The following is a 15,485-nucleotide window of genomic DNA, read 5'->3' on the forward strand; positions in this document are numbered from 1 at the left end:
ATTTTTAATTCTTTATCAAGACAATGAAAACACGACATTTACTTTGGAAGCTGCTCACCTCGCTCACCCTCTTCGCTGTCCTATTTTCACTTTTACAAATAAACCAGCTTCTCTGCACTCATTGGGGGGCGATCGGCAAACGAACGGTGCTTATGGCGGTTGGGTGGCGAATAAGATAAGAAACCTGCACGCCGCAGGTGCAACTAAAAGCTGAAAGCATGAACAACGACGACGAACCTATCGCGCTAGGATAGGTTCGTAACAAACGCGTCCTTCCCCCGTCGTCGATTCTAAGAGAGTAAGGGAGCTTTACCAATAATGATACGGTAGCTACATATGCCGTGTGATTCTTGAAGGATAATCCGTAAAAAGGGATCAGTAATCATTTCCTTATCTGTTTTGTTTTTTCTGTTTTTCCCCGCTTTTCTTTTTGGTTCAATATTCTCCCCAACACAGCATTCAATATTCCTTCCCTACTGCGCGCGTGATGCGTTGTTACGAATTACTTAAAAAATGCGTACGCATACAAGAGTTTTAAAAAAGTCTTGAGAATTTGGTAGAGCTAAAGGTAGAGGGGAGGAAATCTGTCGAGCAGCCGGACGCCACCGGACGTCACACTCGGTGTGGGGGGGGGTGGCCACCGCAAGAAAACGCGCCCACAGCAGCAACACTCAACACCCGTGAGCCCGGCCCGTAGAGTGACGGGGCGCGAAACTAAAACTGCTTCGGGGGCTCTACTGAAACCAAAAAACCACATTCACAATAAGAGTTGTTGAGCAAACATGTTTAGTCTTGGCCCTTTCGGGGTTCCGCGTCCGGTCCCGCATCTCCCTCACAAACCGAGGGAACCGATCGCTGTGGCCGTTTTGTTGAATTTGTTTTAACCTAGCTACTGTACGGGACTTGGTGGTGCGCAATTCAACTTACTAGTAGCATATTAACCGTTGTGTGTGTTGTGCTCGAGACTATTAACCGAAACCGAGGACCTTCTCTATCGAATGTAAACTATCGGAAATTCGAACACCCCCGAAATCATAACGGTTCACGATGTGTGGTGGCGAGTGCTCGGGCGATCCTCTGCCGGCGCTCCGATCAGACTTCGATCAGTAGTGTGTGTTATATAAATGGAAGAAGAATAGCTGGTTACGCGGCGCGTTCACGTCGTCGGAAAAGTGTCCACCACTTCGTGCTACTCAACCGAACATCGGATTCAATAGGGTGGCGACACACTAGTCTCTAGTTCCGTCCGTGCAACACACTCTCTATCTCCCTCTTTCCTGTCTCTATCTCTTCAATTCATTTTCCCACCTAGTGTAGTCCGTAATTTTAAGGTTTTACTATATAATTGTGCCAAACTCGAAGTCTCCTTACACGCTAGACATACATTATCATTCTCTGAGGGTAGCGTTCGCTCGTATTTGCGTATGCATCGCCGTCGGGTGGTTCATTACTGGTTTGTATATGAGAAGACAATATATATGTATATGCGCATTACGGTGTGGTGAGTCTTTTTATATCATAATATATCAAGAATGGTACGGTAATACTCCATGCCTGGTCCCCCCCCGGGGGCCTTTTGAGTTCCGCGCGCGCCGCCGCCGCCGTGCGGCTCATGGATTTTGGTTTCCAACCCCAAGATAAGTAAGCGAGGGCCACATTCTATCCTCCGCCAGCACCCTGATTGCTGCTGACCGGGAGATGGTAAAAACACCTGCAACACGGTGGGCGTTCAGGTGGGTCGTCCTCCTGCCGTCAAGCTTAATAGGATTGGGTTATTCGGAAATGCAAATATTGTAAAAAAGGTATACAATAGTTTTGGTGCAAAACCTTGCAATCGGCCGGCCATCGAGTCACAAACAGTGGCAGCGGCAACGGCGGCGGCCCGGGGTGGTCGCGGCATCCTACATCGTTGTGGGGGGGGCAAGGGGTGGTGGTACTGATTATTCATTTCTATATGCTGGAACAGTAGTTTATATTCATACATTCTTTTCACCCTACTCTTAATGTTCGCTTTTTTGGTGACTGAGCATGTGCGTGTGCTGGCGCGTGGTGTAAAGGATGAGTTCCGTTTCGCGTTTTCGTCCTTCCTATTCTGCTGCTACACCGCACCTCCCGCCGTCGTTTATAAGAAATACAATTTAATCTCAATGTAAAAAATTCAAACAGCGTCCCGCCTGCGCGGCGACTAAGCCAATCTTAAAAAAATTATGATTTGGTGTATTAGAAAACGGCTAGGATGGTTGCCGTTAGGTTAGTTTAGGCTTCTTGCCGTCCGTTAGCTCACAGGAGTTGTTTTGACATTTACACGCTAGAGAAATCATGGTAAAATAACTCTATCCCCGTCGCACTTACGCACTAAAAAGGAGTTCGGAGTTTGAAACGTTGTCCATGGTACAAGATAGAACATAAATACATAAATTCATGCGTTGCCGCCGCTGCCGTGTCTCCCCGCACAGCACATGCCAAATCACGCGTCCCTGCAAAGGCGTATGCCGCGAAGACAACGCCCGGGTACACATCTCGCCTACGTATATCTCAGCTCCTGCGCGGCCACCTTTGGGAGGTTGTTGTGGTGGTCAACCTCCGCTCTACCCGTAAGCTTGGACTGGGCTTACAGATTACACTGCCATAGTATCGTAGGCTGTGAGTCCGGTGCCACCGGGGGCTGCTGCTGTTTGTTTGGTGTACTTGGGTTTGACTTCGTTTCTGTCTCCGTCCGTCCCAGGGGCGATTCCACCGGAGCGACGAGTAGGATGGAAAGGAAAAGCAGAACGTTCATTAGCATTTCGCTCCAGTAGCGGTGGTCCCGGGTAAGGGAAACAGAGCGCTGCAATTGGCACGGGATGCGCGAAAGGCTTTACAGTGAGAAGTTGCGGAGGATTAGTCTCTTACAGGCTATTACATCACGCGGCATATTAGTTAGGGTGGCTGGTGCTCGTACATTGCTCTCTTGCAACATCGAACACGCTTTAGCCTTTTGCTTGGCACGTTTTCTTTTGGGGGTGAATATCTCTCTCTCATTGACAGGCAAACGACAGACAGTGGGTTAAAGTATTGTAGAAAATTCTATTCAACAACTAGCAGTACAGTAAAAGGTTAGAAACAAAACAGAAGAGAGTAACCAAGATTAGAACTCACACGCCAACACAGACACAAACATATGCAAAACATGGTAGAAACAAGCAGCTTAGGAGTATGTAAAGAGCTCACATTTACCGTTATTTACTTTTAGCTCGTTGTTGACCGTTGAGTAATCGTTATGTGTTAATTGATTGATTTTTACATTTGCATTACTTTTTAAGTTAGAGTATAGGACCGATTAGAATGTAAACAAGCACACTACAGTATAGGTTAGGGGTCCCGACCAATCTACCGGACACACACACAAAACCATAATTACCTTTTCAGTAACTTTTCAGTTTCCTCCGCATTACCAGCATCGTTGGATTTCGAAGTGGCTGTTTGTGGTTTTGTAAAAATATATTTCGATTTACAATGACGAACACACGATTTGGGACACGTGGACAAAAGAGTAGAAAAAAAGAAGGAAGTAAATTATAACACATTCCGAGGGCGTAGAGGGAGCAAAGGTAGCAAAAATTGGAAAACGGGGTCAGCAGTCAGCGGATGGTCCGGTGAGTTCGCATTTTGCCACATAAGCAAACAAAACACACAGAAGAAATGATAACCTGCAAAGTCTTAAACAAAAAGTACACACACACAGCGCATGCTCAAGAAAGGTAATGAACACCGGGGATGCAATTAGAACACAACCATTCACAGAAAGAATGATCCATTACTGGTAACTGGGAACAGTAGAAACTACAACCTGAACTGAACGGATTAGGCCACAGTTTACGGTATGACACGGCGTGGGGTATAAGCTTACAAAAACATAGATGATCGATGGGAAGATGACACAGTGGGTTTCCACAAGGGGTTGAATGTTAGAACACATAGTTTTTAAACACCGCCACACAACACAACTGCCGGCTTGAGTAGAGTTCGCTTTGCTTATCGTTTAGATGGTAACTATTCAAAGATCTACTTGTGGTAGGCGCCCACAAGGCAGCGCTAATCTGCGGCCAGTCTGCCAAAAAGAAGGTTTGCAACGCACAATGTGTGGCCACCATTCGGCCAATGCGTTTATGACAACGTGAAACATGATGATGTGCGGGCTTGGATGATCGAGGGGTATGATCGGGATGCAAAAACTTGAAACAGCAACATAACGCGCAATGCTGTGAGAGCGTCAAGGAACTAGAACTAGAACTAGGTCACAGGTGGTGGGTGGTTGCAGAGAGGTTGCACTAGTGAAAAGGCAAACAACTGGACACAATTAGTACGCCATCGACTCACCCTCGGATGGCTCTGTGGCATCACCCCGGGGGTTCAAAACAGAGTGAATGGGAACGAAGCCCGCAGACCACGTGGTAGGAAGCACCATGGCGGGAAGGTATCGAAGAAAAATGCAAACAAAACCCGGTATTAGAGACGCAGCTAGTTCCGAGGACATCATCCGCCGAATGTGGGCGGCACGTTGTGGCACATTCATTTCAAACCCTAACGGTTCCTTAACCTCCTCCACACTTACCTCCATAGTTTCCGCGCGGTCCATTGTCGCGATCGCACTCGGCTTCGGAAATTTCGTTGCTTTCCTTCGAATCGTTAAACGACGAGTTGCTCGTATCGTGATTGCGCGGTGGCGGCGGCGGAGGTTCCGGCGAACCTACGCTCCGGCGGCCAACGGAGCCCCGGGAACCGTAATGTTCATACGGTGTGCCATAGTTGCCACCATACTGCGAACCGTACTGATCATCTTCGGGTGCGCAGTTGGCCGGATCGTCGTACTCGGGTCCCGGGCCACAGTACATGGAACCGCCCTGGGAGTTGATGCGCGTGTATCGTCTCTGCAAGAACCGAGATGGTAGAAGCGTAAAGTGGCGGTTTACGAGACGAGACCGCTTGCTTGCTTGCGTGCTGGCTTACGTATTGGTCTTCCTCGGCGCAGTTGGCCGGATCGTCATACTCCGGGGCCGGGGTGTAGATGCTACTCTGGCCACCCTGGCTGTTCTTGCGCGCGTACCGGTTCTGGCGTGGCTAAAAACATTAGGAACTCATTATTCTCGCATGACCAACCGACGAATCGTCACCGGACGGAGCGGTGAACAACGCACTGGTTGCGCGGGGCATTACCATTGACTGTGAACCGGAGCGGGAATGGACATGGCTGGGCACCTGCATCGCCATGTTCGAGCCCATCGTTCCCATGTGGCCCGGGCCGCCCATTCCATTCTGGTGCGGGAACGTCTGGAAATTCATCGCCTTCGTCGGGTCCATCTCCTCGCGGAAGCCCAGCAGATGGAACGTGGCGTACGGGCAAATTTCATCCTCCATACCTACGGACGCGGACAGAAAGTGAGATCATTCAAAAACGGAACGGAGGAACGGTCATTCCAAACGCGTGCTTGTTAGTACGGCACTCTTTCTTCTGGTTTCTAGGTAGGATGTTGCGGTTAGTGTAAGTGTAGCTACAAATAGAAATTAGTTTCTTCCCCAGAACGCCAGAACCACACATTAGTTTGTAACCTTACCCTTTTCTACTCTTACGCCCGATAGGTCAACGACAGAGAGACAGAAGGACAGTGACAGTGAGAGACAGATTGTTTGCGTGATTGATGAAGTGTAATTTCGATTCGATTATCCGATTGTGTTTTTGTACACGAAACGCACACCGAGTGATTTTTTATAGGAAGAACAATTACAGGAAGAGATAATGAGAGAAAGACATACAATCGATGAATTATGTGGTTATGATTAATGTATGTTTCAGCAAGCACGACAAAGTAGAAACAATAGTAAACGGAAGAACTACGGAAATGATGCGCCGATGAGGAAACTTAATTTAAAACAACTTAGTAAAATAAAACAGAAAACAAAATTATAAAAAACCAGTAGGACTTTACCGTAGCACGCCGGCGGATGGTTGAAACGTCGTGGCAGTGGCGGTGGAGCCTTCTTCAGCTCCTCGTACAACGGCCGTCGCGGGTCCCAAGTGGTATGATTGGATTTTATGGAGGGATTATGGCCTAATTTGATACAATACAAATCATGTTCAATAATATGACGTGGAAGGTGTTGAAACTTAAACGAGTTACGAGTCGCCATTATTTTAGCTACTACTTGATGATGAAGCAAACTGATCAAGCAAATAAAATAACTATTTAGTGAATAATTGAACACCCAACACAACGAGAGAGAGGAACACAAGCAGCACATCTAAGCTGGACTCAACATCTATCGACCTACGCCATACTTACGGTCACTCAATCTAGAGGCTTCCCAAGTTCTTCTCAAGTCACTGATACCCTGATATCCGTGCAAAGCGGTCCCCAAATACTTACTGATAACCGTTCCGCGCTTGACGCGATCGCACGTGTTGTAGTTGGAGCCCGGAACCGGGGGTAGTTTACGATTGGGCGGCGCAATGTATCCCAGCTCATCCCGGATGTCTGGGCGCCTCTTGTCCAGCGTGGCAGCTCCTGCCGGGCCCATGGACTGATTGTACACGACATCGTCTGGCGGGCGCGTTGATGAAAAGTGTACAATAAAAGCATTAATCGAAATCATAAAGCTGCACTCGGTGGAGGAGCTACAGAGAAAGGCTTTTTATGGCTGATTAATTGGACACCGGACCGTGGTGTCCAATTAATAGGTCACCCCCTGGCGCCGCAGTAAACACACTCTACAAACCCCACAAACAATAACTTATCCCCAGAGCCCAGGCGTTCGAAACCTACAGTACACATCCTTCGGCCCGCAGCGTGGATCGTCGTCCCGGCGTCGTGAGATGGCAACACAAATGACCAGTACACCTACCGCCACCACGATCACGGTCGCGATCAGTGGTACCATCACGTTCAGATCGATCCAGTGGGGAATCCATGGGGGGTACATCGAGCCCGGCTGAACGGAGCCGAAGCTGGGCGCAACCGTACCTACCGTTGCGGCGCATTGGTTGACGATATTGTTTGTGGTATTTGTTGGTTTGGTTGTCGATTTTGTGACCGTGACGTGAAAATGCACAAAGATGCACAAAATCGACAGCCAGAGAGCGGCACGTGGCACACGACAGTTAGTTGACAAATAAGAACACGAGAGAAAAAGAGAACGAGAGAAAGAGAAAAAGAAAGAAGAGAGAAATTGCAAAAATCAGTATACCTTTGTTGGGGTTGCCTTTGCTACGCAGAATACATATAACAATGATCGCAATTATAATAACAAGTAAAGCGGCTACAACTGGCACTATTAAATTCAAATTGGAAAGGATGATACGGATCGTCTCCACGGCCGTTAACTCGGGTATATCGCGCGTGGGTGCGATTGTCCCTGAAACAACCAATCAGAAAGAGAGAGAAAGAGAGAGAAGAGAGAAGAAAGTTTTAGGGGATTAATTCATACGTCAGCTGCCGCTTCTGCTTTTAACTTGGCTTTTTAATTGACTCGGCCGATTAGGCGACGGTGTCCGTCAGCTCATACGCGCAACACGCATACGTGTTAGAACATTCGACATCCACAGTTTTGAGAACTAAATGAACGTAAGTATTCTTCCGCTTCCGGAAGCAGAGCTTGTTGGTTGGGTGGTTTTGGGTGTGTATTTTGCATAACATTTTAACCATGTTCAAACAAACAATAAACGACTACGGTGTACGAAAACAATTGTTCAATTAAAAATCCAACGGACTAAAGCCATCACTAAAATGACAGAACAGAAACGTAACATTAAAACAGCTATGATCTTGTAACGACTACAATGGAACTAGAGAGCACGGTTTGCGAAGGTCGGAATGCTTTTGATTATCGGAATAGGAAGTAAGTTCGACGTAAACTGTGCTTGAAAGTAACGACTAACAGTTCGTAAATGGAACATCAAGACGGAGTGTGTAACATCTAAGTATTTAACATTACATAAGAAAAGGCACTAGTTATGGTTTAATATTGGATGGAGGATGATACAGCGAACGAAATGGAAGGAAATAAAAGCGATAACGCCTCTTGTTCTCCGCCACAACTTATGCCAATCTCGTTGACGGCCACAGTTTTTCTAGTTCAGCACACAGCACTTTTACGGGGGGGTATTGGATTAAAATAATCTATCGAAATGGATGCTAACAGTTTACTTGCTAACGGTAAAAGGCAGAATGATGGCAGAATGGATCGACATGGACATGGGTGGTGCTAGCGGACTAACAAGGGGAAGCGCGCTTGAGCGACAGTCATTTGTGAAAATGTTTAGCGTAAATTTACAGGGGCATTACTAACACACTAGCCTTGTTACACACACTAGTAACCGTAAAAATACCATTCGGCTGCATTCGGGTTTGCTTCGGAGAAAGGATTAATTAGTGGAATTTGCATTCGGTTTGAAGTAAGCGTTCTGATGTTTCAAATCCATTCAAAACGACACGACATTTTTCAGGTAGCCGTGGGCATAGTATTCAAAATGAATTCCGCGGACACGTTTGAGAAGAGTTTGCAAGAAAGTATACACACTTCAAGCTGATTGTGATTATTCGGAACTTCGGATCCACGCAAACGAACGCTCCGTACTAGTTGCTTTCTGGTGGTTGTTTCAGAGACGTATTGTGCCACAAATGAGTGAAATATAATGTGAAAAAAAACTTTGTGATAGTCGATTTTGTCCAACTTTATCATTTAGACATAACTCACAATACTGTAAATGAATGGTAAATATAAAAACATTATATTTAGAATTCATTTTGATTGTTGCAATATTTGTTTTCCAATCATAAAAACACTCTTTATGCCAGAGCTACCAATATGATTAAGCGCTAAAATGATAAGGAAAACATAAAAATAAAAAAACGAGTAATTTTCAATTGATTTCTATGATCAGAGCAAAAACTAAAAAAGTAATACGATAATAACAGCAAACGATAAGATGATGGATGAAATTCTGATACAAAACGTGACAAAGTGTTTGATTAAACTTAACATTTGACGAGTAATTTGTGTATTGTTGTATCAGAAGTGTGTAACAGTGTGTGTGTTAAGACGATGGAACAATACTCAGTGTTTTTGATTTTATCAAAAAGAAAAATCATAATTATGAATGAAAACAAGGTAAACCAAAAAGTCGATCGATAAAATGAAAAATATGTTTCTTGTTTTGTTTTGATCATTGTTTTGGTAACATACTACGGTCAAGCACAAACCAAGCGGCAAGCAAACGCATACTTACCGCCCGTGATCGTGAGGGTGGCGAACTCATACTCAGCCACCGTGAATCCGGCGTTGTTGTGTGCCGTCACGCGAAGGTTGTACCAAGTGGCTGGCTCCAGATCGAGCACGACAAAATTGCCGCCCGGTTTGACGTTGTTAGAAATCTGATTCCAATCGATTTGATCCCTACGAAACAAAGCGGATGTTAAAAAAGATTCGTATAACCGAAAGTCCTCCGCCCTCGGAAACACGTACTTCTTCTTGTGCTCTACCACAAAGTGTGACATACGGCATCCTCCGTCCTTCCAAGCCGGCAGATGGAGCGTGATCGAGTTGGACGAAACTTCGATGAAGCGTGACTTCTCCGGCAGCAACGGTTTCGATCCCTTGGTGCGCGTGTTCAGGATGTCCGAAGGCTCCCCAGCGCCGATGGTGTTGTAGGCGGTCGCGTACACCTGATACCGGGATCCACAGTACAGTTTCTCGATCGTATACTTGGGTGCCTCGAGTGCAACATCGATCGTTTCCCACTCGCCAAACTCGGGCTTGTAGTGGAGCGTGTATCCCTGCAGCGGGGCCGTATCCGAATCGTGTGGCTTCAGCTTCACGGACAGCGAGTCCGTTGTCGTCGCCGTCAGGGTCAGCTGGGGTGATTGGGGCGGCGCCAGAATGATCAACCGGTGGGTGATCGAGTCCTTGGCGATCGAATTTTCGGCCGTACACGTGTAGTCGCCCGCATCCTGCCGCACGACGTCCTTAATGAACAGTGAACCTTCCGGCAGCTGGCGGATGCGCTCGTTCGGCACAAACTCTACGCCCTTGATTTTCCACGTAATGTCCGGGGTCGGTGAACCGACGGCCAGGCACGGCAGTTTGGCGTCCTCCTTGAACGTGGCCGTAAATTTGTCATCGAACGAAGCGATCTTGGCCGGTACCTTTTCGCTCGGCATGGCGGACAGCGTCTTCGACGGTTGGCCCTCGCCGATCGTGGTCGAAGCCGTGACCCAGAATTCGTACTTTTGATTCTTCTCCAACCCGGACGCTTCGTAGCTCATCTGGTACGATGGCACCTTGTGGCTTTTCGGGTCCTGCTCGCCACTCTTGATGTACACCGTGTACTGGAGGATCAACCCGTTCGGTTGGGACGGGGGCTGCCAGGACACGAGAATGGAACCCTCCGACATGACGAGCGCCTTCACACCGATCGGAGCCTCCGGCACGTCCTGTTCCGTTTGGCAGTGGATCGGTGCGCTGCGCACTCCGTCGCCACCGGAGGTGGTCGCCAGCACCTGCATCGTGTAGTTGGTGTACTTCTTCAGCCCGTGCAGCACCGTGTCGCTGGAGGCCGTCTTTTTGTAGTCCTTGTTTTTGTCATCATTCCACAGATCGCTCGGAGCGTACACTACCTTGTAGCCCTTGATGACCCCGTTGGCCGACTCGAGCGGTGGGCTGACCCACGACACGCGAATCGTCTGCGACGTCAGCGTCGTGCACATCGTATCGCTCGGGGGCTGATCCGGCGTTCCTTCGGCCGTGTACTGCTTCTCTTCGTCGCTCATCGGACCGGCACCGACCTTGTTGAACGCCTGGATGACGATCGAGTACTGCGTGTACGTTTTCAGATTGTTAATCTCCAGACTGTGCTCCTTGCCTTCGCCGCCCTCGAGCGAGTAGTTGACCGTTTCGTAAATGTACGACGAGTTGACGGACGTTTGCTTGAAGCCCACGTAGTAGCCCAGTATATCACCGTTCCATTCGGCACGCGGCGGTGCCTTCCAGCTTACGCGCAACGTCGTCTGATTGATCGGTTCCACCTTGATGGTCTGCGGCTTTCCGGACGGTTGCTCTTCCGCCGTGATGATCGTCACCACATCCGAAGGATCCGACACGCCGATCTCGTTCTCCGCCACGATGCGAATGTTGTAGGTAGTGGCCGGGCTTAGCTTCTGCACCTGCGCCTCGTTGGTGTCGCCCGGTACGATCACGCGATCGATATCGTTTTCCCACGATCCTCGGGAGCGCTTAAACTCGATGATGTACCGCTTGAGCGGCGAGTTACCATCGTACGGTTTGGCCCAGCTCAGCTGCACGGTGCGTCCCGATTTGTCCAGCACCTTCAGCGCGTACGGCATCTCGGCCGGCTCTTGGATGATCATGTTGATGCTCGTATCGTCACTACCGAACGCGTTCGTGGCCATGCAGGTGAACAGCGCCGAATCGCTGCGCTCGGTGCGCTTGATGGACAGACTGGACGTGACACCGTTCGGTAGAATCTCCTCCCGGATCGTGTACCGGTTGTCGGACTTCGGGTCCAGCCGGATGTTGTTCATGTTCCACAGGATGCCGATCGGTTTTTCGCCCTTCGCTTCGCACTGCAGCACCGTCGGTTCGCCGCGGCGTGCCGTTTGGTTGCGCAGCTTCTCAACGAACTCGGGCGGTGCCTGGACGGTGATCAGTGTGACGGCGCTCAACCCGGACCCGATGCCGTTGATGGCCTCGCACAGATAGTAACCTTCGTTCGATTTCTGGATGTTCTGGATAAACAGTGAACCTTCCTCAACGCGAATGCTTGAATCGTTCGATCGCAGATCCTTATACTCGCCGGGAGTATCACCTGAAAGTGATGGTCATCTTAGTATCTTTAGGGTGATGGGGCCACCGCGCACTACTTACCGACTGCTTTCTTCCAGGTAACCTGTGGCTTCGGGAAACCGTCCGCCTTGCACTCAACCTTGGCGTTTGAGCCCTGAGCGAAGGCCTTATCGGTCGGTTCCAGGATCCACCTCGGTGGAACTGTTCAGTTCGGAGATCACAAAAAAAAAGAATTAATTTCTCTTCTTGATTTCTTCCCACAACCCTTAGGAGGCGAATCTTGTTACCGGCTGAAGCCTCGGCCATATTTCTTTCGACCCGGTGGACCATGAGAAAGAAATATTGCTCCACGTAACAGAGATCACTTCACCAAACCGCTCTAAGGGCACAGTGGGTCACCACCTGGCAAAAGAAGCAATAATTGGGACAACTTAAAAGGGGGAAGAGAGAGCATGCACTAAACACGGTTCCATTTGCGAACGTGTTGACATCGGCAGATGACACGTTCGGAAGTGGAACTGTGGAGCTACAAATAATAAAAGGTGGGAAATCGGAAGGGAAGGATTTTGAGGATGGCCCCGAGAAGACGACCTGAGCTGTAGTAAGACTAGCGTTCCGGCAGAGAAGTGCTTTCCGTGAAGGAAGGAAACGGGATCGATGGGATCTAGGGGACAGGACAGTGAGGGGAAAGCACTTTGAACAACGGGCGAATGGTTTTCCAACGACGAATGTGGGGTTACAGGTCCCTAACGATCCCTGTCTGAGAGCAAAGCGACACGCGAGAAGCAAACTGAACCGACCATGCCATTCGCTATGGCCACACCCATTCAGGTTGGTTGGGGAGGATCCTATCCGACCTCGTAATCACGCTAAGCTGAAACCCTTTTCGAAAGACCCAATCTAGGACACGGAGCGTGAGAAGGATGTAGAGTTCGTATACAGTGTGTGGTGGCCATCGTCGGACCCCGAAACGAACCCTTAACGTTCAGCTCAACCGCAGCCGCAGCCGTATCGGCCTGATTGCTGGCCCGGCAGCTATAGTTGCCGGCGTGATCACCGCGCACGGCCTCGATGCTGAGCGTGCTGCCTCGCTTGCGCGTTTCGATCCGAATGCCCGGCCGGTGGGTCGAGTGAAGGTTCACTTCACCGTTGAACAGCCACTCGAAGTCGACGGGCAGATCACCGTGCACCACGGTGCAGATGATCTGGAAGAACTCGTCAACGAACGTTGGATTCTCGCCCGTATTCAGCAGGGATATCTTTGGAGGGACTGCTCGGGACAAGTGCGTGCGCGGTGCGTGCAGGCGTGCGTGTGAAGAGAGGGAAGAGAGAGAGGGGCGTACCATTAACGATCAGTTGCTCCGTGTGCTCCGCCACACCGGCAGCGTTCGTAGCACGGCACGTATAGTTCCCGGCGTGGCTGCCCGTGATCCCCTCGATGCTGAGCGCCTTCGCCCGCTTCCCAAACGCCTGCGCCGTGATGCCGTGCAGGCTGTCGATCGTACTGATCGCGTGCCCCTCGTACAGCCACTCGATCGCGATCGGAAAGTCTCCCGAGATCACGCTGCACTGTATCGACGCCGAATCGCCATGGTTCATCGGATCCGCGCCGAAGCTGAATGGCAGAATCTTGGGCGGAACTACGGGAATGTGGAGTGGAACGCAAACAAAGGGATAGGGGCGGTTAGGACCTGCTGCGAACCGTTTACTATGAGCTGCGCCGTATGGGCGGTCGAGCTGGCCCGGTTGGTGGCCTTGCACGTGTAATTCCCGGCGTACCGCTCATCAACCCCGTCGATCGCGAGGGCCTTCGTGCGCTTGCCAAAGTCCGCGATGCTGACACTATCGCTGAACGGGGCTGCCTCGATCGGGGCTCCGTTAAAGTACCATTCGATCATGATCGGCATATCGCCCGACACCACGCTGCACTGGACCGAGGCCGAATCGCCGTAGTTGAGGGCATCCTCACCGAACACAAAGGGAGCTACCTTTGGAGGAGCTTAGGAAGAAATGAGAGGAACTCATCTATTACTACACGCGTTAACCGCGGGGGTTCAGGGGATTTCAAAAGGACGAAAGAAAGGGAGAGACATCGGGCACCCTAACCGTTCACATTGAGGACCGCCGAGAATGAGGTCGTTTCGGCAAGGTTCGTGGCGCGACACGTGAAGTTGCCCACGTGCCGCTCGTTGACACCGTCGATCGAGAGCGCCTTTGCCTTCTTGCCAAAGTCCGCCTGGTTGATGTTGTAGAACGGGTCCAGCTGATCGACGGGCTGATCATCCAGGTACCACTGGAGCCGGATCGGAAAGTCCCCGGACGTAATGCTGCAGTAGATGAGGGCCGAATCGCCGTAGTTGAGCGGTTCGTCCCCGAAGGTGAACGGTGCTATTTTGGGCGGAACTGCAAATGAGGACAGCTGCTAGTGCTCAAGTGATCTCATTTCAAGGACTAATTCTAGACTGATTGAAACTGGTGGGAATAATGACGCTCATGGGATGGGAATGATAACCGAGGTGCCGGTACCGTTCACTATCAGCTCGTTGGCGTACTCGACCGAGCTGGCCACGTTGGTCGCCCGACAGCTGTAAACCCCGGCGTACCGCGCATCGACTTCGTCGATCGACAACGCCTTGGTGCGCTTGCCAAAGTCGGCCACGTTGAGCTTGGCGAGCTGGTGCCGATACCGCGTCAGGGGCTGGCCGTTGAAAAACCATTCGATCTCGATCGGCAGATCACCGGAGATGACGTTACACGTGACCGATGCCGACTCGCCGTAGTTCATCGGATCATCGCCGAACGAAAAGGGAGCAATCTTGGGTGGTACTGGTGGGCATGGAGGAACAAGAACAAGCAGGGGACGAAACTATCTGAGTGACACGCGGGCCGGCTCACCGTTAACCAACAGCTCGGCGATGTAGCTTACGCTGCCGGCGTCGTTCGATGCCTCACAGGAATAATTCCCCGCGTGGCGTCCGTGGACAGAATCGATGTTGAGCACCGACAAGCGCTTCCCAATCGTGGTGACGGTGATCGTGTCGTGGTTGTGGATCGGATACCCGTTCAACAGCCAGCGGACCGAGAGCGGAAAGTCGCCCGACAGGACGTTACACTGCACGGAGCCCGAATCGCCAAAGTTCATCGGATCGTCCCCGAACGTGAAGGGGAATATTTTGGGAGGAACTAAAAAACAAGGATGTTCAGGAGGGCTAACCATTAACCAGCAGCTCGGCGCTAAACGAGACCGTATCGGCGAGATTCTTGGCCTCGCACGTATAATTCCCAGCGTGGCGCCCGTGGACGGAATCGATGTTGAGCACCGACAGACGCTTCCCGATGCTGGTGACGGTGATCGTGTGGTCATCCAGCAATCGGTACCCATTGAAGTACCAGTGGATGGACAGGGGAAAATCACCCGACAGGACATTACACTGGACCGATCCGGAGTTGCCCGAGTTCATCGTCTCCTCACCGAAGCTGAACGGAACTATTTTGGGTGGAACTGGAAAGGATGGGAGCTATGTCACCGGGGGCACTCTACACACCGTTAACAAGCAGTGCGGCCGTGTACTGCACCACATCGGCGATATTCGAGGCCTCGCACGTATAGTTGCCAGCGTGGCGAGCCGTCACCGCGTCGATCGTGAGGG

At 50.3% G+C, this 15,485-nt stretch overlaps 1 protein-coding gene across 1 annotated transcript in view; it reads right to left on the bottom strand.

Moving 5' to 3' along the window:
* Positions 1 to 2,618: 2,618 nt before the first annotated feature.
* LOC128278403 (cell adhesion molecule Dscam2) overlaps positions 2,619 to 15,485 on the bottom strand; it is a 43,720-nt gene continuing 30,853 nt past the window's right edge. Inside the window, exons 8-20 of the mRNA XM_053017132.1 lie at positions 14,362 to 14,661; positions 11,917 to 12,036; positions 9,499 to 11,857; positions 9,263 to 9,429; positions 6,801 to 6,998; positions 6,405 to 6,578; positions 5,967 to 6,089; positions 5,197 to 5,399; positions 4,990 to 5,100; positions 4,595 to 4,910; positions 4,360 to 4,371; positions 3,401 to 3,458; positions 2,619 to 2,706 (exon numbers count right to left, since the gene is read on the bottom strand). Coding sequence (XP_052873092.1) covers positions 2,619 to 2,706; positions 3,401 to 3,458; positions 4,360 to 4,371; positions 4,595 to 4,910; positions 4,990 to 5,100; positions 5,197 to 5,399; positions 5,967 to 6,089; positions 6,405 to 6,578; positions 6,801 to 6,998; positions 9,263 to 9,429; positions 9,499 to 11,857; positions 11,917 to 12,036; positions 14,362 to 14,661 — 4,229 coding nt within the window. The remainder of the gene's footprint in view (positions 2,707 to 3,400; positions 3,459 to 4,359; positions 4,372 to 4,594; positions 4,911 to 4,989; positions 5,101 to 5,196; positions 5,400 to 5,966; positions 6,090 to 6,404; positions 6,579 to 6,800; positions 6,999 to 9,262; positions 9,430 to 9,498; positions 11,858 to 11,916; positions 12,037 to 14,361; positions 14,662 to 15,485) is intronic.

This window comes from Anopheles cruzii, chromosome 2 (genome assembly GCF_943734635.1).
Source record: "Anopheles cruzii chromosome 2, idAnoCruzAS_RS32_06, whole genome shotgun sequence".
NCBI lineage: Eukaryota > Metazoa > Arthropoda > Insecta > Diptera > Culicidae > Anopheles > Anopheles cruzii.